At 34.2% G+C, this 25,528-nt stretch overlaps 1 protein-coding gene across 1 annotated transcript; it reads right to left on the bottom strand.

Annotated features, from left to right (window-relative positions):
• Window positions 1–680: 680 nt before the first annotated feature.
• Window positions 681–23,658, bottom strand: LOC134841595 (flavin-containing monooxygenase 5-like). The gene is made up of 7 exons (XM_063857627.1): window positions 23,444–23,658; window positions 19,155–19,356; window positions 18,493–18,799; window positions 2,378–2,492; window positions 1,651–1,980; window positions 1,010–1,303; window positions 681–734 (listed from the first exon to the last, which is right to left on the bottom strand). Exons 1-7 carry the CDS (start codon window positions 23,549–23,551, stop codon window positions 681–683), a joined length of 1,410 nt encoding a protein of 469 aa, XP_063713697.1. The 5' UTR covers window positions 23,552–23,658.
• Window positions 23,659–25,528: the final 1,870 nt, after the last annotated feature.

Here is a 25,528-nt window from a genome sequence, read left to right as displayed (position 1 = left end):
AAACGTTATTAGGCTGCGTTTTCGGGGAAAAATTCTCCCTTATTCAATGTTTTTCCTATAAAAGATATAGCCAACAGACAGTTAAAAAAGATTCGATGAACGCAAGAAAACAAAAAATACGGACTTGTTTATTTTCGATTTATAAAGAAAAAATAAAACTCTAAAATTCTTTAAAGTTCATTAAAACTTCTTATTTTTCTAAACTCTTTGTGATACGATTAGCACAAATACTGGATAATAGAATTTTTTTCATTTTACAGGAAAATCTGAAACCAGAAATTGATCAAATTTATCATTACTTGTACATTTTTGCTGTTTAATAGCGGAACTTGCTTCCTATTGAACAAAAATGGATTGAATTCGAAAGAAAACCAAAAATCAAACCGCAAAAAAAAATTAGTTTGGGCGTGAACAAATTATGCGACTTAACTAAAACAAAAATCATCGCGACCGATATAAGAGTCTGAACTAAGTTCATCGACTCTTAAAAATTTTTAGACGAAAATTGTACTTTGTACTGATGAATTCTAATGCATGGCCGCAATGCTTCTTCATTTTACAGTTCATGTTTTTGATTCCTCAATTTTTACATTTTTTATAACTTGTTTTTAAGCCCTCGCAATCAGCAAAAACACTGGATCAGCACTGAATCATCTATCTTCAGTGTTACTCCAGTGGTATTACATGGTTGATTTAGCGCTGATTTTAAGGGTGTTTGCAACGCTGAATTGGCGCTAATCAGCATTAAACAGGCATTGATCAAAGCCTGACTCAACAATGCTAAATTATGCATTAGTACTCATTCAGCGCTAAAATTCGCTGTGAGTTGAAACCCGGTACTTAACAAATCTTTTATTTTTTTTAGTTACATAGTTTTTTGTAATATTATCAAAATGATCTAAATTAACATAACAAAAACAAAGTGAAGGCAAAACACTAGCAAAGCTGAAACAACTATCACTACAACACAGAATGCATTAGCCATATGTGGCATAGGAATATTTCTGACTAATTTCTTAGCTTCAGCAGTTTTAAACGGCCCCTGAAGTCGATACTGGGCGGGTCCACAACTTCCAAACAAAAGCCGTCTGGCCAGACCCAAATGTCTCGAAACTTCTGGCTTGCCTCCGAAAGTTCGACTGAGTTCATCGCAGTAAACTATAGGATCCACTTGGATCGTGTGACGTGGGGAATCGTAGTATCTTGACATGGACTTCTTGCGGTCTGATTCGATGGAACGTATCATGGATTGTTTGTCAGGGAGATGTGTTAAGTTGCGACATAGGGCAACAAACCACTGCGCCTAAAATCAGATTAAAATGTCAAGGCTCAAATGAAAGTGTTTTTTTTTTCACAAGCTTAATAAGACATTCGAAGATGGGCTTGTTACAGACACCGATTCACTTCTCGATGCTCCTGATATTCAAACTGGACTAACCTAAATTTTGAAATTTTCAAATTTACCTTTTTGGCGTAAGAATTGGATTTCAGATCAGGAAAATTTGAATCTAGAAGTCCACAGCAATGCACATGAAATTTTTTTAAAAAATTTATGGTAAAATGCTCTGCGACGAATTGTCGTTTTTTTTGAAATGCTATCAATTGTCGCTTGCGATGGATGATCCCGCGATGTCGTAAATATATACTCACCTGAACTTCGCTGCACATCAGAACTCCACCGCTAGATGGCTGAACAAATCCGATGAAGCCAAGTCGTGTCCCTATTTGAGGGCTGAACACTTGTTTGTACAGCTCTATTTCATTCTCCCTCTTTGAATTCAAAACCATCCTTTTGATTTGATCATCCAGAAAGTCTAGATTAATGTCATAACCAGTGCACATCAAAATAGCGTCGAACTCTTCTCGAGTTCCGTCGTTGAAAGTGACTGTGGATTTCTGGACTTCTTGAATGTTTCCTTTCAGCCGGATGAATTGTCTCTGGGTGTAATGTATGAAAGTGGCACTAACTGTAGGTTGGGTCTAAAGGATGGCAATGTGTTATAATAACTGGCAAAATTGTGAAACATCTACAATCAATGCTGGACGCCCATAAATCATCATTTACTTATTATTATAATTTTTCTTTCGACCATTGAAAATGGGGAGAAAATTTGTGTTTGGCTATGTTTTAGCTTTTCATCTATTTTATGTACTTTTTTTCAACGCAAAACCAGGTGCCATAAATAATCATCGGAATGAGTCGAGTGATATATCATCTTCAAACCCTTTCAGTCGTGATTTGGACAATATTTTTAAAAATTCAAAAAGTTTCCCCAGTGTTGAGCAGCGAATAAGTCATAGAAGATCAATTTTAATCTAACTAGCGAAATTTAAAGTAAAACGGGAAAAACATGCCAGATTTTGTAACATATATCACCTGCAGTGCTCTCATTCTGGGGTTCAGTCCCCACTTGTGGGGGGATCCGAAGATGAAGGATATGACTGACTCGAGAATGAAGTTCAGACATTTCCATGGCAGAGAAAGGACAAACCTAGAATCAGAACTTATGTGAGTTATTTTTTATGTGTAACTCATAGAGTAATTTCGGATAGGGTACACCGTCTGCTCGTCACGCTATCTTATTTTCGGCCGGATAGATTCGTGCAAATTCTTAGTCTAATACCGATCCTAATCTTACTCTTATATCTACTAGTCTCAGGGTGCTTAGCTAGTCTCTGCTAGGCTCAATAGATCTAGAGTATACTGGCTTATTGCGATTGCTAAAGTTCTCTTGGAGAGGTAACTAATTTCTAAGTTTAATTCAAATCTCTCTGGTGCTGAAGTTACAAGTAATTTCAGCACTTACAAATAAGTGGGTTGTTAGTTAGATGGATCGTGATTGGTTAATATTAAATATTTTATAGAGATTAAATATCCAATTTATAACCAAATAATAAATATAGTTTATATTTGGTTCCACCCATCCGGGGTTTACAGAGTTTTGAATCTTAGATCTTCTATCTGTAATGAAGGATGGATGTTGGTCGTTGTTGTTTGACGAGCATCATTTCCTGTTTTGTTCTTGAAGGAGAGCGCTCCAAGAAGCTGGAGTCATCGATAGGAAGTTGTTAGTTATCGTTTGACAAAGACTATGACTGTCAATGAAATCAATCTGATTTCAAGTTGGTTTGCTATGATCGTCTGTTCTTGATTGGTTGTGGAGAACTGTGTTTCGATCTGGTTTGGGAATGGCGTGAAGATCGTGTTTGGAGGGGATGCCTTGTAACTCGGATCTGTACGTATACTTGAACATCGAGATGGTCATTGGTCTGATTCAATGAAGTCCTTTTCTGCGAAGTCAAGTCATACTCTAAATACTTTATGAGCTGTGATTGTGAGCGGCATGTCAGTTGTATTTAGCCATCCTGTAGGTTGAGTGTGATGGGCTCGTCTAGTCTTTGGATGCTCGTTCTTGTGGTTGTTCGTGATCTATGTACTGCATATTATAATTTACATTCTATAAATTTTTGTTAGTTCTTAATTGTTAGTTATGATTTTGATTAATTGTTTTCGCAAAAGCGTTTTAGTTTTAAATCAGTTATTTTTAAGAGTTACTCACACTTGAGTACCTCTTGTCAAAAATAGTGAAGTGGTCACAAAGCGTGGATGTAGCACGGTGGGTTAGGCTGGCAATAGAGCATGCTCAGGACGTCCTCTCTGGTGGGTTAGGCCAGGAAGGGGAGTATGATTTCGTGCTGGTTTTTTAAGGGGTCATGTTTTGTGTTAACTTTTGTGTTATTTTATTTTTTGTTTTCCTTTTGTTTCGTTGGTTGTGTCCTTTTCTCAAAAATCACATTGTTTGTGGTTTGGATTTGTCTTGCGACTTTTTGGTGTTTTATTGTTTCTTTTTTAGACTTAATAATAGTCTTCAAAAGAATAATTTATCCAGTTTTAAGCTGGTTTAATCCGGTTTGGGTACCGTGGGTTTTCTTTTCTTAATCATATGGTTTATGGTGTTTAGTAAGCTGCGTTGGTTAGTTTGGTTATTATATAATTCCATTCCAACCGGGTTATAGTAAAAGTGGAAACTTGTTAATGCTTGTTTGAGTTGTTGTTAGCGCAAATTTAAAACTTGAATTCATTATTTTAAACAATTCTTCGTGGGCGAGCTGTGCGAGTGTGGATAAAATTTCTGTGCGTTTAATAAGAAGTTATAGAAAAGGTTAGTACTGCATTTCATTCGTATGAATTTACTGCTTTTAAGGTGAAATTTTATTGCTTCTGGGGTTAAAAGGTAATTTATTTGCATCGTATTTTAAATTTACTACATTTGGGGGAATAATTTAGAAATGAATTTACTACTTTGAATTAACTTTTACTGCATCATTTAGTGCTGTTGGTTTAATAGAGTTTAAAATGGAAAACAGAGTTTATATTTTTATTTGTCTTTTCTTGTTTTGAAGGTGATCGTGATGTGAAGGCTAAAGAGAATACGAATTACTGAATAAAATGGTTAGTTCGATTTGAATTAGTTAGTTTGAAAATTAATAAATTCATAAATACCTTTTAGTCATCTGGGAAAAAGCCGTGTGGGAAAATGTCGTGAATAGCGTCTGAGGTAGTTAGTAGTTTTGCTAGTATGCGTATTATGTTTTTAGTTTGCAACAGTGGCCAAAGCAATTGCAGTGCTTTGATGGTTTTTAGTTCTTCGGTGCCTACTGCAAATTCATGAGGTGTGTTCTGGATTAGATTATAAATTTTATGATTATATTTAGTATTATGAATGAATTCTAAAATGGGTACTTCTATGGGTTAAATATATTCATGCGGAAAGATTAGAGGTCGGGATTCTTCGTCATTGAAGGTCTTCGTGAGGGGACAAAAAATATACATTTGAGTGATGGGATGATAGTTTCGGAGGATGCCTTGAAAGTTAGTATTTTTAATGCAATACGTGAAGTTTAGAAAAAAGGGTGAGCTGTATTTGGAATTAATGAACTGAAATCTGTGGTGGGGTTGGCGTGATGGTGTGTGTAAATGAAAATGATTTTGGATAAAGCGATAGTAAGTATAAGTATGTGTTTGCTTAGTTCTCAACATGATGTCGTGTGAGCAGTGCAAATCGCGTTCTTTTGGTGTCAGGAAGTGAAAGGTTAGTGAAAATGTTCATATTTTATGTGAAATGATTCATATGCTTGGATGTCTGATAGTGCTTCTGAAATAATGTGATCATGCTTTTTATCTAGTATGTTAAAAGTGAATATGTATGATGATTTAATAAAAAACTTTTCTGTGATTTGTGGATTTGCAAATTTATCTTCATCAAGAAATTGGTCTTGATTAGATCTGATGATGTTATGATCGTAATATTCAATTGAATAGTCGTTAGCGCGGGGTGCAGTGAATGTTTTTAGTATTTTTTTATATCCTACGTATGTAAATTGTCGTGGAAAGATTGCTGTGGTTAATCTGAATAATTCGTCTTTATTCCTTTCAATATCGATAGAGGTGTTATAGAGTGGTTGCGTGAGGGGATTAATGAAATTATAATAAGCTGTCCAATGAAGAGTGGGTATTATTAAGGTTACAGTGTTACATAGAATACATTTTCATCTACAAAATGACGTGCTTCAGGGTTAGAGTCAGATTGATTTAGTAGATATTGGGGAAATATAAAGGTAGGGTTATTTGAAGAAAATTCGTAGTATTGGTGTAGTCTGGATGATTCTCGGGTGGTTCCATCTTTGGATGGGAATGGATGATTGGGGAGTTTACGTTTAAAGGTTCTATAAGCACGGTTAGTACTGTTGGATGATTCTGTGGAAGTGGATGAATGAGCTAATGATGGAGTATAATCTGAAATTGGTGTGGGTGTTGGTGGATTTGATGATGTTATTGTTGATGATAATTGGTGAGTAGGGAGGGTGTGGGGAGATAGCAATTGTTGTTGGAGTTTTATGAAATTATCTAGTTCTTCGGAAAATTGGGTATTATCAGGGGAGTTGTTGGTGGAGCGTTCATTATTGAATGGGGAGTATGTTGGGGTTACTTGAGAAGGAGTGTAGGGGGATGTATGTTAGCCATGGGATTGTATAGGCCGGAAAGAGGGTTTTGAGAAGGTTGTTGAGCTGGTCGGGGTATGTGTAGAAGGGGATGGTTCTGAATCGGCGAATTCGTCGGGGGTTTCAATATCAGAATTATTGTGAATTGTGAAATTGTTGTATAAATTGTGATGTCTGAGTTAGTGTCAGAATTCATGCCGGATGATGTGTTAGCTTGTGGTGAATTAGGTGGCGGAAAAAGCAAAAAATGGTATAATAGGGAGTGGATTTTGGAGGTTGGCAGGGTGGGAGTTTGATCGGTGGAGTGATCCAACTTGTCTGCTCATCGTGGGCTAAAAAAGTGATTATTTTGAGACTGAAAAGTGGTGGTATGGGGCTGTTCAATGATTTGTTCGTATGTATCGTCATTTGAAGGTTGTTGTGTCACCATGTGTTGGATGGGGCTTTGTATGTGGCTGGGTCTTAAGTTCATGGGGTTTGTGATAGCTAAGTTTCGAAAATTTCGTGAGACTAAAGATAATGGATGATTATTTGGCAAATGGGGTGCCGTAGGTCATGCGTTTGTATTATTATTTGAGTCATCTTATGTGTTGGGATTTGTTGATAGTTGATACGCTGGCTTGTCTGTTTACTTGTGTATGTATTGCGCATGTGTTATAGATTCCTTTTATAATGAGAAAAGAAATCCAATAAAATTAAACATTGCGTATAAGATAGTCAATCTTTCTTAAATGTAATACGGCCATCCTAGAAAGGATAGAACTTCGTTTTTCAAATTTACAAAACTAAAGATATTAATTGGTGTTATATCTTGTGGTCGATATTTTTCACCGTTTAAATATATGTAATCTTTGATATCTTTAAAATATCCGCTGTAATCTTGTGCGTAAATATCTGAAAATCCTGCTGTTTCTGCAAATTTTCGTAAATTTTGGTCTATTGATTGTCGTTGTATAGTGTCCATTTGTGTCAGTAGTTCTTGAAACTGTTGTGTTCTAATGTGATGTTGTATATCGGATTTAGAATATATACCGATTGATTGTAAATCGATATTTGGGTTGCGAGCAATAGCTCGAATGCTTTCTTGTGAAAACTTTTTTAGTGGCTGCATGAGTGTAGGGTATGGTGTAAGTAGATAGCATTTATCTTCGTCAGTGTTTAATTGTACGACGTTGTGGCTATTTTCTGATCCACATGGGACTGTGGTATCCCAAAAAAATGTTCGTCTTGAAAGTGTATCAACAAAATGTACTTTATTTTTGTAGAATATGGGGATTCGTTTGTAACAACGTTTGTCTTTGAAAACATATAGTGGTTATACTTTTTTGGTGCAAGAAAATTTGATTTCTTTCCGGATAACAAATATCCTGCGTATGGTATTTTGAGTACTGCTGATGCGAGTGATTGTAGAATTTGTGTTCTTTCTAATTCGCATAGTTGATGGAGTGTTTCTAATTCAGAAAGTGACATTTCTTGGAAAATTCTACTAATCGTGTAGTCTAATTTCATATCTAAGTGAATGTCAAAATATATTGCGCCAAATTAGGTATTGTTCATTAATGATAGTTCTTGTAAACGTATGCTTTCACTGTCGTATGGTTCTAGTCTTCCACCAAGATTTCCTGCGTTTTTGCGGAGGTTCACTGGGATGTATGATGTATCTTCGTTTATTAGGTAATGTGCTGCATAGGGGTCAAATTTTTTTTTTCCGGTGGTCATGTCGAAACCTTCGTCGTATTCAACAAGTATTTCGGAGTATTGTGTTTTGTAGAGTGGGTTTTTGTATTTACATGCAAATTCTGTTTCGTGAAATACTTGAAAACGTGTCAATTTATTTTCTATATTATGGATGTTTCTTAAGTTAGTACTTAGTCTATCAATTGGGCTTACTTTTTCGAATGGGATTGATTCAATAAAAATTTTTTGGTGAAATTTAATCATTCTAGCGTGTATTTTTGCAACTTGGAAAACTCTGCAGGTTTCTTCCGGAAACCATACCATGGTTGCTTTTGTGCGTGTTGTAGGATCGCAATATCCTTGGATCATTTTTGCAAGGAAGCCTAATGCCTTGGTAAAGGATTGTGTCGTTTTTTAAATCTCGTGTTAGTTGTACTTTTTCAAGTTGTATTTTCCAATCAAAAAACATGATTTCTTGATATCCGTTATTTTTTGTATCTGCTTTGCAATTTGAGGGATCATTGATACCAATAAGTAGTATCCAGTGTTTATCATGTAGATCGTATGTCAGTCTTTTGTGTGTTCCAAGAAAGAGGAAATTTCTGACTAGTCTAATGTGACCTTGGTGTTTTTCAAGTTCTGCTTGATGTGCTGAGTCTGGGAAAACTTGAAAAATTACATGTTTTCTATTTGTTCCGTCGTTTTGTGTTAAGTTTAATCGTCGAAGTTCATTCTTACAATCTTGAGGGTTAAGATGTAGTAATCTTTCTATATTACTCTGATAGAAAGATTTGTGGTCTAGTCGGTTTTTATTTCCGTTTGAGACTTGCGAGCAATGTACTTTCTTTTCGGAAAATGTTGCTGTAAACTTGTATCCTGTTAATGTTGTTGATCCGTCTTTTGAGTATAGTGTTGCTATTACATTTGTGCTTTCTATAGCTTGTGGTTCTGATTCGCATTGTGTTACTTGGTTTATAGCGTATTTGTGTAGTGTTTTTTGTTCGTTTTCTTCACAATCATAGTGTGTTACTAAGAAATCCTGAGGTCCTGTACGAGGGGATGGATTTGTATGTTGTTCGGAAAAAATTAGGAAAAAAATGTGTTGAAACTTAAATAACTTTAAAATATATTTGTGTATGATAATCCGGAGTATTGATTATAAAATGTGATATATCCAATTGTGTTTTTAGTGTATCTATCATATTTATATATTACTTCAGTTTTTATTAATGGAGGAGGTAGTGATTGAGCTGTTATGTTTGGTGGACTTAGAGGAAAAGGGTGTTGAACAATATTATTAAGTTTGACTGTGATTTCAAACTTTAATTGAGGACTGTTTTGTTGAAGTATTTGAATGTTATGTTCTCGGATATCTTCGTGGATATCTTGTCTATATTGTAATCAATTAAGTGCCCAACTATGGAGTCGGTTACTTTCTTGATGTTGTCCAAATAGTGCGGGAGGTGCTACGAAACTATTCCAATCTAATCGTAAAGGGTTATTTGACGATGATTGTTCTCGGTATCTAGCGTCGAGGTTGTTTGGAAAATTTAAAGGGAAAAGTGTTGGTGAGACCTGACTTATTGATGGTTTTGACGGAAGTGAGAGTGTTTCCGGTAATGATGATAGTGTTGTATCAGAAGAAATATCTATTGGTTCATTTACTATAGTCGGTTCACCATGTGTATCTGAGTGTGTTGTCCAATATGGTGAACTTTCTGTGGCGTCTGTGGGATTAAAAGGGTTTTCTCGGATTTGTTGTGATGTGGGGGTTGAACCTAGGTAGTCTGAGGGTATATTTGAGATGCTTTGTTGTGAAAGAAGTGTAGGAGTTTCCCGTAGTGTACTGCTTGGAAGTTCTGAGGTAGTTGGTGTTGGTGATTGAGGTATATTAAAATGAACTCTGGGGGTTTGAAAATTTCTATTTCTTCGCGGATGTATAATTTGTCTATGTATCTCAGATGTATTTTGATTTTGGCTAATATGTCTAACTTGATTGAGGTCTTGTTGCAAGGTGGGGTATAAGTTATATGTTGGTTCACTTAAAGATGCTTGTCGATGAACTGGTTCTAGTGGTTCTGATAAGCGTGCGTGTCGTTTTTCAAAGGTGTATGGATTGTCTTGAAAAGAAATGCGTGTTGATGTTTGAGGATTGTTTGTAGTTGTAGGTGTTATTGGACTTTCTTGGGATGTGGTTGGTGGGGGCTGGTTCGGTGGTGGTTGATTAGCAATTTTGGAAAGTTATCTGAATTTGAATTTTTTCTGGAAAATTTGTGTTTATTATAATATTCTTCAATAAAGAGTATCAAGAGGATGGTTGCTAGGGCAAAGGTGACTATTGCCTTTTTTAAACATCTGCACATTGTCATGATGAGGGAGATTAAAAACGTGAGGAAATTTATGAATAAAAGAAAAATTTCTGTTAGACTGAAAATAGTTCGTATCATTTGGATAGATTATACGTATTCGTACCTGTAGATGTGGTCAAGGATTTGGGAGAGTTGGAGATATATTTCAAATAGAGAATAGAAAATTAAAAACAGATTGCAAAAAATTATAGAAATTATTATTATGAATTCAAAAGTTTCAATTAAAAAGTATATCAAAAGTTGAAATAGATTGAAAATTTTTGTGAAAAGGTTTAGAAGTTTTTGTTTTATGTGATCAACTGTTATGGAAAGAAGCATTTACGAAGTGATTTGTTCGTTGATTATTTTTTAAAGTTTTGAGGCGAAATTCAAGTGTGGTCGGAATATTTATTGATTTTTTGACAAATGGGTTGAGTTTAAGCAAAAATTGTTGAGGGCTATTTTATTGGTGTTCGGGAGGTCTTCATAGTATTGTTTTCATTTGTTGATTAAATGGGGGTATCTTTGAAATATTTGTACTTTAGGCCAAAAGATTATGGGTCTTTTTTACTTTAGGCTAGTTTGCCATTTTTGGTTGGGGGACTTTTGAGGTCTGAATTGGGAAAATATTGTTGATTTTTGTATAATCTGATATGGGAGGGTTATAATATTGAAGTAGTGTTTATTTTATCTGTCAAGTTTTAGCGAGTTGCTTTTTTTTGACCTGGAGGTTGTAAAATTATAGTTATAGATATGCCTGGAGAGGTTAGTTTCTATCGGCTAAATAAGTTTGTGTTAGAGATAGAAAGGTGACAATTTGAACGATTTCTATTGGTTGAATTTGAAGTAGAATTGATCGAGGTTATTTTCAGAATGTTTTTACAGAAATGTGAAGGTGTAGATTGATTTCAAAGAATGTTTACCTGAATCTTAAATCAAGGTTGTTTCTGAAATTCAACTTTCTTTAATATTTTAGAGTGTGGGATGAATGTTGTATAGTTTTTCCGTGGTTGACTTCTAAGACGTGATGATTCTCTATGTTCGGATTTTTGTTGTTGATCTTGTGGTAAAAAATTTTTTGTTAATTTTCTATTTTTCCTTTCTTTTTGAGGTATTTTTAGTTCTGGTGTGTTTGATCTTTGAGAGTCTATATTCTGCTGTTGAATTGTTTTTGTATTTTTGGTAGTATTAACATGTTGATTTTGTTCTATTTAAGGGTTATTTTGAACTATGTGTAGACCTGTGAAGGAATATAATTGAGTTAATTCGTGAAGTGCGTATTCCTTGGGATAATAAGGTAAAAGATTGTTACGGTGTTGTATGATTTCTTTCTTGCTGGAGTAAGCAAGTTTGTATGTTACTTCAGTAGGTTTATCAATTATTGGTTATGGTCCTTTTCGAAGTGGTTGTAATTTTTTGGATATTCTTTTTTGTGTTATTTGGGAATGTTGAAAATTAAAAATTGTTAGAAACTTTTGTTGTTCTTTCGTTGGTTTAAAATATGGTGTTTTTGTGAAGTAGTCAGTGTTTCTTTTTTCGTTGCTTATTATGTTGTGTATTGATAATTCTTCATCAAGAATTGTTGATTGACATATATCTAGTAATTGTAATATATTATTGACTCGATATGCTACTTCATTTGTGGGTGAAGTTGAAGCATTTGTTTCACAGTATCCTAAGAGTTCTAAGGGTAGTGTTATCTGGTATGGTGAATTGTTATATACGTGTAATGAAATAATATCTGAGTTTGAATGATTCATGTATTTTATGGATGAAATTGTGTTTCGAAAAAATGTATGGATGTGTTTAAATTCAAGGTCTGACATAAAGAGATGTTGTTTGTTTTGGTCTTTATCGTACTGGTGGACTTGTTTGATTGAAAAGTTATATACATTTCCTGATAGTGGTTTCAAGTAATTTCGTTCCTGATTGTAATTTGGATAAAACTTGGAGAAAAATTGTGGTTGTTTGTTTAATATTTGAAAGAATGTTAAGGATGTTGTGTTTTTTGTCCTTGTGTATTTATCTTTTATATGGAGTTTGCTATTCAAAATGTTGATTGTGGGAATATACTTAGTTATAAATGGTATGCCAACGATATTGTGTTTTATGTCTGTAATGTGAAATGTTTGTTTAAATGGTTTATTTAGTATTTTATTTTGTTCCATTGTTCTAGATCCTTGTGCTGTTGCTAATTTACTGGCAGTCTTTATAGGTGTTAGGATTGGGTGTAACGATTTGATTTCATTCCAAGTAGGGATGTTAATAATATTTGATTCTGCTCCTGAATCAATTAAAAAATCTATTTCAAGATCTAGTGGTTGAAATTCTTTACTTTTTGGGCTTTCTAAGAGAAATGAGATTGTCCAAATTTTTTCTCTTGGCTGTTCTTTTTGTATTTTTTGGCAAATGTGATTTGTACTTGAGCGTTGTTTTTCGTTATTGACTACTGTATTTATTTCGTTTACATTCTGTTCAATTGATACATCGTTTCTTATGGGTCTAGTATAGTAGTCTTGAAGAAGTTCCGATTGGTTTTCGTAAATGTGTGAACTAAAGGGTTGTTCGTATATAATGGGTTCGTAGTCGTTTTCGACTGTGATCATAATAACTGAGATAGTGTTATTTGTATCACTTTCGCTGTCTGTTGTGGTTTAATTGTAGTTTGGTACTTTCTGTGTTGTCAATACCAGAAGTATCTGAAGTTGTTTCTTCAGTTGTTTGTTCCTGATAAATTTGTCGCTGATGTTTCGGTGTGTTACTTCTATATTTGTGTTGGGAATCAGGGTAACGATTGTTGTTTCGATAAGGGGATTGAGAATAATTTCTTCGATTGTTATAGTTGGGACTCCTATTTTGTGAGTTGTTTCGTGACCTATTATAGTAATTTTTATTGTTTCCTTGATAATTAGATCTGTTGTAGGAAATGTTTCTTGATCTATTGTTTTGGTAACGTTGGTTTCTGTTATTCGAGTAGTTTGTATTTCTATTGTATGACGAATTACGTGATCTATCGTTTGAATAGTGTCTATTCCTAGAATGTGAATGGGAACTGGTTTCAAAAAATTCTCTTCTGTTTGAATTTGATCGTGAATAGTTGTTTCTATACTGGTTATTTTGGCTATTTGATCGGTTATATCTATTTTGTGAGAAATTTTGTGAGTTTCGTTGTTCTGGTGATCTACCTCTATAATTAGAGTTATAGGGCGATTGGTTTCTTGAGTAATTTGAATTATTTGGGAGTGGTTTACCAGAGCTGTTATTACTATGTATATTTTTGTTTGGTAATTTTTGATTCTTTTTCATGTATTGATAGAATGATTTATCCGGTTCTTTGTACTTTTGTGGTTTTTTTTGGTTATCTTGTTGTTTTAGTCTACACTCGGCTATGCTGTGTCCGTATTTTCGACAATAATTACACCATTTCTTAAAGGATGGTTTACCTTTGAAATTGGGATTTTTCTCATATATGTTCAAAATTTCAGTGATTTGTTCAGTTAGGTCTACATCTGAATCGTGTATGTTGTTTATTTGTGTAGTATTTGTTTCGATTCTATTAACGTATTATAGTTTAAGATTTTCTGTTTCTTCAAGTTTCATTGTGATTTCTGCTTGTTCTAATTTGTCAACTAGTTTTCTGAAATCTGGTTCTCGAATTGATGAAGGATGTGATGCTCTTTTTTTACAGCTATTTTTCTTAATTGGTGTGTAAGAGTCATCATTAAAATTTCTGTCATTTTCGTGTTTTTATAATCATGAGTGTTTAGTGAATATGCTTTTCGAACTAGTGTTTCGATTCTAACTGCCAATTGTTTAATTGTTTCTTTTGGTAGTCTGCGAATTTCATTGCATAAAACTCTTTGGTGTTGTTTATTTCTTCCAGAATCAAACATTTTTGAAAATTCTTGTATAAATCTTTTCCGATTTGTTTTTATATCTATTGGTAAAACTGAAAACCATTTCTGAGCTGCGTCATCAAGTGTTGTTTGGATTAACGCTGTGCGTCTATGTATCCAATTTTGATGGAGTGGTGTATTAATTGGTTCAGGTCCGATGTTTAAAATTAAATTTGCTGTGACTGCATTTAAATTGTCTTATACAGAATATTCAGGGTCTGTGCCTGTGAATACCATTAGTGGTTTGTTTGATGTTATTGATAATCGACCCATGAGGTATGGGTTCATAGTCATTTGTAGTGATTCAGCGGCATTTGGCATTTGTGAAAAATTTGTCAGTTGGTTTTTTGTTATCTCATGTTGTTGCAAATAATATGGTAGTGTTATTTCGTTTTGCGTTTGCGTTGGTCCAAATGTATTGGTATTTGCTTGATTTTGTGAATAAAAATTATTATTTTGAGGTTCGTAATTTGATCTAGGTTGTCGCATATGTTGTTCTCGTGTATATGGTTCAAAAAAATCTGGTTGATTTACGTGATGAGACTGGAGTCTTTGGTTTTGAAAATTTTGTTGATGGCTTTGGTCATGAAATTCGTCATCATCTGATGAATGATAATTAGGTGTATAGTAAGGTGTTTTTTGTTTATATTGGTATGGTTTTTTACTATTTTTATTCTGTTGAAAAAATGGATAGCTTTCACTTGATTCTGTTGGAATACGTGGGTTATGAATAAAATTTACGAAATTTGATGTGTGTTGTTGGGAATTTTGTCGTTGTGAAAATGAACGATTATATTGATTTGTACGAGGAGGTTTAGATGTTTGCGATCTATTTACATAGTTATAATTGTGTTCTGCAAAATTACTTCTGGTGAATACTTTTTGTGTTTGCGGTGGTTTCGTCATTGGTGTAAATGTTTGGAATTCCATATGTGAGTATTTTGGAGCAACCGAGGGTTTAACTGTAGATTGTAATGTTACTTGGGGTAACATTGAAGTCTTTGGTTTTGGCGTTGTAAATTTTGGATGTATTGGTGAAACACTCTGTTGTGTGGTTGTTACAATTGTTTCAACTATTTCTTCATTTATAAAATGTGATGGTGTTTGAATATCTTGTTGTGTAAGAATTCTAGTTCCATTTAAGTTTTCTTGTTGTACAAGAGTTGAATTTAAACTATTATTTTGTCGTCTATAGGTAAAAATGAATTATAGTTTAAAAGTGTTGCATCTATTATTAGTGGGATTACTTTTATATAATGTTTGTGAATAGTTATTGTACTGATTGCTGGACTTGAGATGTCTATTGGAATGTTCAGAAATAATGGATGGGACCATTCAGGGTCCCAAACGTAAACTGATTGTTCTGCAATGACAGTGTCATCATTTGTACTCTGGGGTCTAAAGTTTTTTCTTGCTTGTGCAATTGAATCTATATTGTGGGTAAAATAGTCAATTATAAACCATGCTAAGATTTTTTGTAAATCGTGTTTAACATTTGGTGAAATTTCGTTATTTGAAAAATTTTCACGGATTGTGTTTAAAAATGCTGAGAATGCCGCAATTTCATTTCTTACATTTGTGTGTCTTGATGTTTGAACCGGTGATGTGCTTTCGGTTTCTTTTTTTTCTAGTATAAATAATTATATATTATTGCAAAAACATCGTTAGTGAAATACGTATTTGCTCTCTGTGAATTTTGATGTTGTATGTTTTTAATGTATTCTGTGAATACTTTTGAAAATTCTATATCGACATCATCTGTTTGGATAACATATTTGCCATGGACTTTTCTTGTTGTACTGAGTTCTATGGTGTAAATTCCATATTGTTGTGTTAAGTTACATATTCTTTTTATGTAATGATCGACAATTTGTCTTTTGATTTTTAGTTCTGGGAATTCTGCTTTACATGGGCTAATTCCTTGTTCAAATATATTTGCGATTAGATTATGACAAAATTGTGTTTGTCCTCTGTCTTCAGTGAGCGAAAAGATGATAAATGGGAAAACAGAGTCTTCGTCTGGACTTTCGTCACTTGGGCTTTGCTCATTTTTTCGTTTTATGACTGTCAGTGCGTAATGTTCAATGTGTCTGATTGGTTGGTTCCAACTGTATAAACGTACTGGTTTATTTTTGTATATCTTTTTTTATTCTTCTTTTTCCTTGTTTTGATGAATGTGTTGTAGCTTCTGAATCGGAAAAGTATAATTGATCATGAACTGGATGGTTTTTATTTACTGTATCTTTTAGTTTGTAGAGTGCATCTAAATCGCTGACTTCTGATTCAGAGACTGCGTTTCTATGCTTTGAAAATCTTTTTCGTGTAATTTGTCTTTGCTTACTTAAAATTTTTCTTTTTTTTTGTTTGACGTTTTGTGCGAATTTATTCGATTGTTTGTTTATGCGGTGTAATTACAAGATCATATGTTTCGTTATTTATTTTAAAATTGTGTAGTACGATTGTTTGTTTATTTCCTAAATTGTTCAGTGACATAAGGTTTAGGATGCAGGGTGCAAGGTTGTTATTAGTGATTTTAAAACATAGACTGTTAGTCCTTACGATTTTTTGGTTAGTCTAACTTGGGTCTTTTATGTAGGGTTGGAGAGAAAAGTATATATCGATTCCGAAGAATGATTTTTACATTCTCGTGGCTATTCTAAGTTAAGGTGTTAACTTACTTAATCTTACTTAGGGGTAGTGATCGTGTTCAAGGGTTGGAGAATAGTTAATCAATCCACAAGGTTCAGGTATAATTAGAACACAGGTAGTTCGTTAGATACTATTTTAATACTTACTAAGATTTAAGGTTTAGCCTGGGTCAGGTAAGAGGGGGGATTAAGTGAAGGATGAATAACCAAAGTTCTTCACTGTTTAGCTTAATTTGAATGGCTAGTGTGATTGAAAAATTTCTATTAGTCCTGGGTCTTTAAAAAGAGTTGGGTTGTGAATCGACGTTTGAGGTCGTTAGACACTTTATTATTGGGTGGGGGAGAACAAAATTGTTTTTTTTTGATCCAAGGATAGGCCTTGATGATCAGTATATAATGTTTAATGATATAAAAGGGATTTTAATTTAAATTTTAATGGAGATCCAAGGGAATTTGATGAGCTAGTTTAAGATTGAATAATTTGAGATGAAAGAAAGATAAAAATTTAGATAAGGTTTTAAAGATAATTTAAATTTATTTGATAAAAATTTTAGTGTTTGATGATATTAGTGGTTTAAATGTTTGCTATCATGTTTAAGTGATGAAGCGGGGGATGCCATGCCAGGATGATTTGTATATACTAATAATTAATGATCATTTCAACTAATTTTTTATTTTTTCTTTCAATAAATATATTTTTCAGATATCTTTTTTAATTTTACTGCAGATTTAGAGGAAACGATTTGAGATGTTTTTATAAATCGTTATTGTACAATAGTAAATAGGATTTAGCGCCTGTAGTAATGATTGAAGATTTTTTCTTCGAGGGTTTTATGTTTGCAAATGAAAATCTAAATTCTTTGTTAATAAAATCCTAAACGACCATGAAACGTAATGGTAAATTCCTTCGTAGTCGTAGATCGTCGCTTGTTCGAGCTCTTCTTCCAATGCCTGGTAGTTCTATTATTGTGCGGATTAGCGGTTCTGATCTATTGAGTCGTAGAGACAGTTCAATTAGATTATTATCATGTAACATTTTTGATAATATTTTTGTCTAATTCTAATCTATCTGTTAGTTCTAAACTAATTTGTTTTTTAAGGTCTTCATCGAGACTTATGGTCGCACCAGATGAGTTATTTTTTATGTGTAACTCATAGAGTAATTTCGGATAGGGTACACCGTCTGCTCGTCACGCTATCTTATTTTCGGCCGGATAGATTCGTGCAACTTCTTAGTCTAATACCGATCCTAATCTTACTCTTATATCTACTAGTCTCAGGGTGTTTAACTAGTCTCTGCTAGGCTCAAAAGATCTAGAGTATACTGGCTTATTGCGATTGCTAAAGTTCTCTTGGAGAGGTAACTAATTTCTAAGTTAAATTCAAATCTCTCTGGTGCTGAAATTACAAGTAATTTAAGCACTTACAAATAAGTGGGTTGTTAGTTAGATGGATCGTGATTGGTTAATATTAAATATTTTATAGAGATAAAATATCCAATTTATAACCAAATAATAAATATAGTTTACATCTGGTTCCATATGGGAAAAACTAATGTGTTTATGGGATCTCTTTAATTGCCACGAATTGCCACCGTTACAAGTAACGAATTGCCACACATGTAGAGAACTAATTCAATGGTTAAACATATGTGAAACTTATACCTAGTAACAATCTCCCCCTTTTACAAATAGAGGTGAAATAGTTAAAGATCCTATTGTGTATTGTGTTTTAGCTTCGTACTTATCCGTGGCAACGGAATCTTGAGGCAACGCTTCCCAAACTTGCATGACGGCTCTTCAGTATGTGACCAACAGCTGATCGACGCTATGAGCTGCGCTCTTTATGGATCCTTTTTCTCGAGTGCAAACTTTGAAACATTGAAATTATTACTTTATTCATGTCTTAGTTTAGTCTTACCTTGAGGCGTACAAATCTGTTGGATGACCGTGTATGTAATTTGGGATTATCCAGGCACCAGACCGAGTACTTAGGTGAACTTTGCAATCCCTATTCGCCAAATCAGTAGCCGCATCAACCGCACTGTTTCCGATGCCCACGACCAAAACTGATTTTCCTTCCAGTTGATTAACGTGTGCATTTTTATACGCACAACTGTGAATGATTTTTCCTGGAAATGTGTCAATTCCTGGAAACTGGACATATTTGGGTGTGACGTGATGGCCTGTTGCCAGGAGCAGTTTGTCGCTTTTGAGGATCTTAGCATCTGGCAAAAAAGAAATGACCGTTCGGAATTGTTTTTTTGCCAAATTTTTCAGTTGACCAACTACCTAAGAAACTGCACCAGAATAAAGTTTCCCCCAGAAATCAGGTTCTTTTTTAGTACGATCAAGCGTGGTTGCTTCTTTTGCATTTTTAATGTTGTTTGCTCTGTTTTTGTAACGTTTTGCAACATTATGGTTAAAATATCAGCTATCATTTCCTTCTTGTATTCACATTGACATTTCCCCCACACTTTTTGATATAGATTGAGTACCTTACCAGTTATCAGGTATTAGAAAGCTATTCCCATCTTTCTGACATGAGAGCTTCCCCCCGTATCCGGACAAAATTTAATCTACCTGAATTTGAATGACTTATTTCCACCTCCAGTCTCCATTCTTTTCCCTCGTCTTTTACTGCAGTGACTCTGTGGTTGAAGTGGATGAAATCCAGCAGATTGAAGTGGAGAGCGTAGTCTCTGATGTACTGTGAGAAGACGGAGTGACTGGGGTAGTCTGACTGACTGTCGGGAAAGGGGAAGTCGGAGAAACAATAGTTGTACTGGAAATGGCAAAAAATTGCCATAAGAAATTAGAGTGCACACAATAAAACGTCAAGGCGCAAAAAAAATTTTTAAATCCCAATCATGAACTAACATTAATAACAAATTGTCATCAGGCTCACAAATTTGTTGACTAGCTAGCGATATTAGCAACAACTATATCCCAGAGTGAAGGCTGAGAGAACGTCTTTAGACCAATAAGTCCGTTTTCAAACGTCTCTGAGCGGAAAAAAATTTCAATGCTGACCAAAAAAAAAACAGTAGATGTAGCAAAAAATGTAAAAGGTCAAAATCTATATGTAATTAAATTAAATTTAAAACGTTGATAGGAAATTACACTGTTGATGAACAGAATAACTTTTGAGGTTGAAAAACAAGGAAACCAAGTATTTAAGTTTTTGTCAAATACACCACCAAAGAGATGAATATGAGATTCGCCATATCAGTTAAATGCAAAACTTGTCAAATCATGATTTTCCATTATGAAGTTGTCGAAAAAAAATGGGACTTATTTTTTTATTTCCTGTAGTTGAGGCATTAAATATTGTTTCCTTAAAATCAATATGATATCGGAGTGAGGCACTGAAGATTTTCCTAATGCGTATGATTATTGAGTTTTCGGTGTTCTTGTGTACTTATCTGTCTAGCAGTTGGTTTTTTTTGCTTAGCTTGATGAGATCTTCGAGCGAAATTATAATTCTTAGTATATCGACAGAGTTTTCAGTACTAATTACTTTGTTTAATGTTTGAAACAGTTCATAGAGATGTAAATCAGTAGCACTGTATAGATGATAACACTCAGTTAAAATTTGTTTCTTGTGAATTATTGTTCTGTGCAGTTTACTAAAAGTCTGATCAAGATTTTTGAGTCTAGTAATATACATGGAGCCATAAATCAATACCCCGTTTCGAATAACAAGCTGAACATGAGTTTTCAAAACTGGTATCATTTGTGATGATGATAAAGTCTTGCGCAGCTGATAGATTGTGCGCAGAAATTGTTCAAATTTTTCTTAAAACTTTCTACGTGACTGTTAAAACCGAGACCAGTGTCAATGGTAATACCTAAATGCCTAAATTGACTTTTGGTTTCAGTTACCGTTTGATTCATTTGAAACTCAAAATTTAATTTACGTCTGCTTTTTTGAATGTAACTGTTTTCGTTTTGTCAGTTTTAAGAGAAAGTGTATGGTTCTCCAGCGACTTACTAGTGTCGTCTAATGCTTTTTGATGCTCTTTTCGAATGAAATTCTGTGAAGTGATTGTTAATATTGTAGTGTTGTCGGAATACAAAAATGTCTTTGTATCGTTTTGTTCAGGGTTTAATTCATTTAAAAAATAATGAAGAGGAGTGGACCTGGCATAAACCCAAGATTTTGAATTAATAACTCGTGATATACTGTGTCGAAAACTTTTTTAGATCCAGGAAAATACATTGCATAATTTCGTTTTGATTCTTCCAGTTGAATTTTTAAAAATTTAATCATTGTCACCACTGCATCTATGGTACTTCTTTTTGCTCTAAATCCAAATGGGTTATTTTTAACACAGAGGCGGAAACTGAGCTTCGCACAACTAGTGGTACAACTGTTATATGATGAGTGCACCAAGACGCTTCAAAATTTAGCAAACAGAACTTTGAACAAAGTTGCAGTGAAGAAATTGGTTTCAGAGTCTTATCAATCTCAAAAATACTACACTCCAAGAAAAAAAATCGGTAAAGAAGCCGACAGAATTGAAGCCATCCATCAAGCTGAAACTTTAATTTAGAAGAAATCCTACGAGAGACCGGCTGAAGCTGGAAGTACTTGTTTAACATTTTCTCAGAAAACGTACGGATGCAAAAATGAGCCATATAAGAAAACGAAACAATCAAAAATGGCACAATTCACAAGGTGATGGCTTGTTTTCAACTAAAAAATAGGTGAAAAATTCTTTCTTTAAAAATTACTCAAAAAACTTTTAAAATAAAAAACTAAGATTAGGTCCACAAGTTAAACGAAGTGCGATTTTGCTAATATATTTTTGCCGCCTCAGATTTGGGAGGGTAGTCTTCGAGAACTTAAGTCAAAAAATTTCAAAAAACAGTCAAAAATGGAAACTTTGACATCTCCGAGGACCATAACATCCGTTGTAAGACTTTTTGGGCGTAGCTGCTAATGCAGGGGAGCTTTTCACGACTCGATCTCATTTTGAACTGAAAATCTCAGTTTTGGGATGGTATTTTTCGAGAAAAGTCAAAAAGTTTGAAAAACGGTAAAAAATCACAGTTTTTGGCTTTTCCTCAAATTATAACTTCTCGTTTGAAAATTTCAGGCAGAGCCGTTTAACCAGGGTAGTTTCACACAACCCGTCTTTTTGATTGAAATCAAAATGTCAGATTTAGGAGGGTCGTTTTCGAGAAAAGTTTCAAAAATCGATCAAAAATTCAAATATTTCCGAGGGGTCATAAAATTTTATGTTAACAAATTTGGTAGAACCATTTATGCACGGAGGTTCCACATAAGTTGTTATCTCTATTGATCCCATGAACTCAGATTTGGAAGAGTAGTTTTCGAGAAAAGTTTTCAAAAAACGGTTACGAAAACGAAAGTTTGACTTTTCCGAGCGCCATAATATTTGGGCGTGGGAAAATTTGAGCGTAGTCGCTAATGCAGGGGAGTTTCTCGCAACTCATTCTTCCTGTGGAATCCAAAACTTCAAAATTGGGAGGGTAGTTTTCGAGAAAAATTGGAAAAAAATATGGGTTAAAAAATATGGGTTAAAAGTTCACCCCATACGTTTACGCTTTTTGGAAGTCTGTAGAAAATGAAGTAAAGGTAAAAAGAGACTAAAAAATTATGAAGGTATACAAGGAAAGGAGAGAAATCTTCTAAAATATATATAAAAACACGAATCCATACATTTTCGTATTACCTATTTTTATCAAACAAGATCTAGATAATTTGGAAACAAAACCGACAGAGCTTAAGTCGACAACCATGAAGCCGAAAAATCATCTGCGGAAAACCAACAGCAGAAAATCATCAGTAAAACTCTATTATTATACATACAAAAGTTTGAGTAGTACCCGGTAGTGAAATTTGAATTTTCATGAAATTGAGCTTGTCAACAAAATTGATTCAACTGATTTTGTTAAATCATTACGAGGCCAAACTGTGCACTGGATCGCCAAACTATTTTGTGTTTGTATGTTCCTGGATTCCAGAGACAAGTTTTTAAACATATTCCAAAACGTAAGTGGATTCCATTTACATAATTTCAGTGGATTCCGCGTAAAAAATAGCTGTAACGTAGGTTTTTTTGGCACATTGATTTTGTTGCAGATTCCGGAACGAGCGATTATAGGTAGTTGTTCCGGATTCCGCAAATGTGAGCGGATTCCGCAAATGTAAGTCGATTTCTCAATTTTATGCGGATTCCGCTTATAATTTGCGGAAACTGCTTACAATTAGCGAATTCCTCTTACAATTTGCGGATTCCACTTACAATTGGGGATTCCGCGACATCTTAAGTTACTAAACACATATATTATGATTTGTTCATGACAAACTGGTTCCGGATTCCACACAGTTTTTCTAAATGCACCAAGTGCAGGAAACAATAAAATGGGTCTATAGTTTTTTGGCTGGGAATGTCATCCTTCTTTGTAAAATGGAATATTTTTTGCTAGAGCAAGGCATTTTAGAAAGTATTTTTCATCGAAACTTTCTTGAAACAACTGTAAGTGTCGGGACTATGGATGGCGTTAGTCTTTTTACATAAACATAGTTCAAATCGAAGCTATCTGTACCATATTTAGGTTTCAAATCAGTGAGAAATTTTTCACTTGTGACTAATCGTGCAGGCCATAAAAGCGTCTCCTTTAAAGACATTCTAGAAACTTTTATAAGGATTGGTCCCGCAATATGTCATTTAGTAATTAGAAAGCAAAACTGGCCTGCAAAACTAAGAGAAATGGACTATGCTTAGGCAGGCTGAACAACTTTTCATATACTCTTCGATTCGCAGATACCACCATTATTAATATCGAATGAAAAATACCCTCTTACCGATGAACAATGAAACTCATTAACTCCCTCCTACCTTTGATACATTGATGTGAGTGAAACTCATGGCACCATAGTCCATGTCTTTCCGGTATGTCCACAGACCCCCCAGTTTGTCAGTGGCCTCCAGGAGCACACAGCTCATGTTCGCTTCCTTACAATACTTGAGAGCCACCAGACCAGATATTCCCCCACCTACTATTATGACGTCATAATTACGTGATTCACTGTGGCTGTTAGACGAATCTTCGATTTGCCAGCTTGATTCTTCCTCCATAATATATTTGTGGTGGTGTACGTTATTCGCTTTTCACAGTAGAGTTGGCTTCAAATTATTGAGGAAAATAAACGAAAATGGAAATAAGGTTGATGAAAGAATCTCAATTTATTTGCTAATTTGTTGCATATATGAGCTTCAGCTTAACTTTTAACTCATAAAATCAAATGAAAAGCGACGGAAAAAAACTGCGAAAGTTAACAGATTTGAAATCAACTATAAGCTCTTGATATCCTCCGAATTTGATGGTTAACTTCAATTTAGCCACACCTAAAATAATGATAAAAATGGCGTTTTCGATCAAATTGCTTCAAACCGCAAAAACTTGAGCAACATTTCCTATAACTATGCAGTGTTTAAATTTTGATATTAAACCACGAAGTCCTGAACGTGATAACAACTATAACCTTCCCAGCAAACCTAGTTAATACTTTGTACGAAGTAATTATTGCTTTTTCCAGAAAAGGATGCATTTCTCTGAATCCAACAACAAAAGACCAAACAAAATTGCTCACATCAAGGCGATGTTCTGAATGTTCCAACTGCTCTCTGATGTGTCTGCTGTAATTTTTGACAAAACTGACACAAGTTATAAAAAAAAATTTTGCCCCACGGAATTTCAAGTATTAATAGTTTATTTTTCACGCTCGTTTAAGCAAAAGTTTGCTTCAACAAACTTGTCTTACTTCAATTTGAAATGACTCCTGAGTCGGACTGATTAATGAGCTACGCTACCAATTAATAGAAAAATAACGACTTCAGGCTCAATGATTAATCCCAAATTGAAACTCCAAAATTTTAAGAAAAAAATAATCACAGTTGAAAAACTTTTTTTCGTTTCACTTAAGGGCATCCAATTTTATCAGATAATCAATAAAATTCGGTCAAAAATTTTTTGTTAAAGAGTCGAAATCCACATCCAGCACAAATTTCCGAAAATTTAACGAATTTAATTTTCAGAATAACACTCCGAAGAACACGATAACCGATGCTGAATTACCATTAAAACTAAACTCATAATGCGGTAATTAAGCCAACAAAATTTGGGGAGACGCTTGTTGAGCCAAAGGAAAAATAGTAAGCAAGAAATTTCTTGATGTTCAAAGTCTATTTATTCATATTGAAATTCAACGCATTTGAATTCTGGGTCAATCCATCTTGGGTCAATCAACAGCAAAAAAAAACTTTTTCATCCCCTCAATCGATGCCATGCTAAACACAAAACTTTTAAACTGAAAGACCTCCTCAAGAGGAAAAATCAGAGTTTATACAGACGCGAAGCGGAACTTCGTATCACTTGCGATACAACGCAAGCACAGCATTGCAAACTAGCGACTAGAAAATGAGACGGAAAAAACAAGTAGAAAATGGGGAAAATGAACATAATTTTAGAAAATTAGTCCAAAACAATCACCAATATAAAATAAAATTTTAGTATTCACTCAGCAGCACAACAGGTGGACAGACGCTTTGAGCAAAAAAACAAAATATCAACGAAGGAAACTGTTATCATAAAAAAATTTGAGCAATTAAGTTTTAAAACTATGAGATTTGCAAGAAAACTACCTTAATTTGTCAAATTTTTGCATTTTCCATCATTATTTGCCTTTGAAGCGACACAAAATGAGATGATTAGGTCAATAAAAATAAGCCGGAACCATTTAGGCGAGATACAGATTGAAAATTGCTGACAGCACGAGGAAATTACCCGACTTGGCAACTAAGCCGACGAAACATAAGCAGACAAACGAAAATCCGACCATTCGATTTTTCCAAGACAAAAATGTTCAATTTAATACCTACTGAAAATCAAAATCCGACCGGGACTCGAACTCGAGACCTTCT

Source organism: Symsagittifera roscoffensis, chromosome 3 (genome assembly GCF_963678635.1).
Source record: "Symsagittifera roscoffensis chromosome 3, txSymRosc1.1, whole genome shotgun sequence".
In the NCBI taxonomy this organism is placed as follows: domain Eukaryota; kingdom Metazoa; phylum Xenacoelomorpha; order Acoela; family Convolutidae; genus Symsagittifera; species Symsagittifera roscoffensis.
The sequence above is the reverse complement of the archived record's forward strand: the minus strand, read 5'-3'. Positions and strand labels throughout refer to the sequence as shown.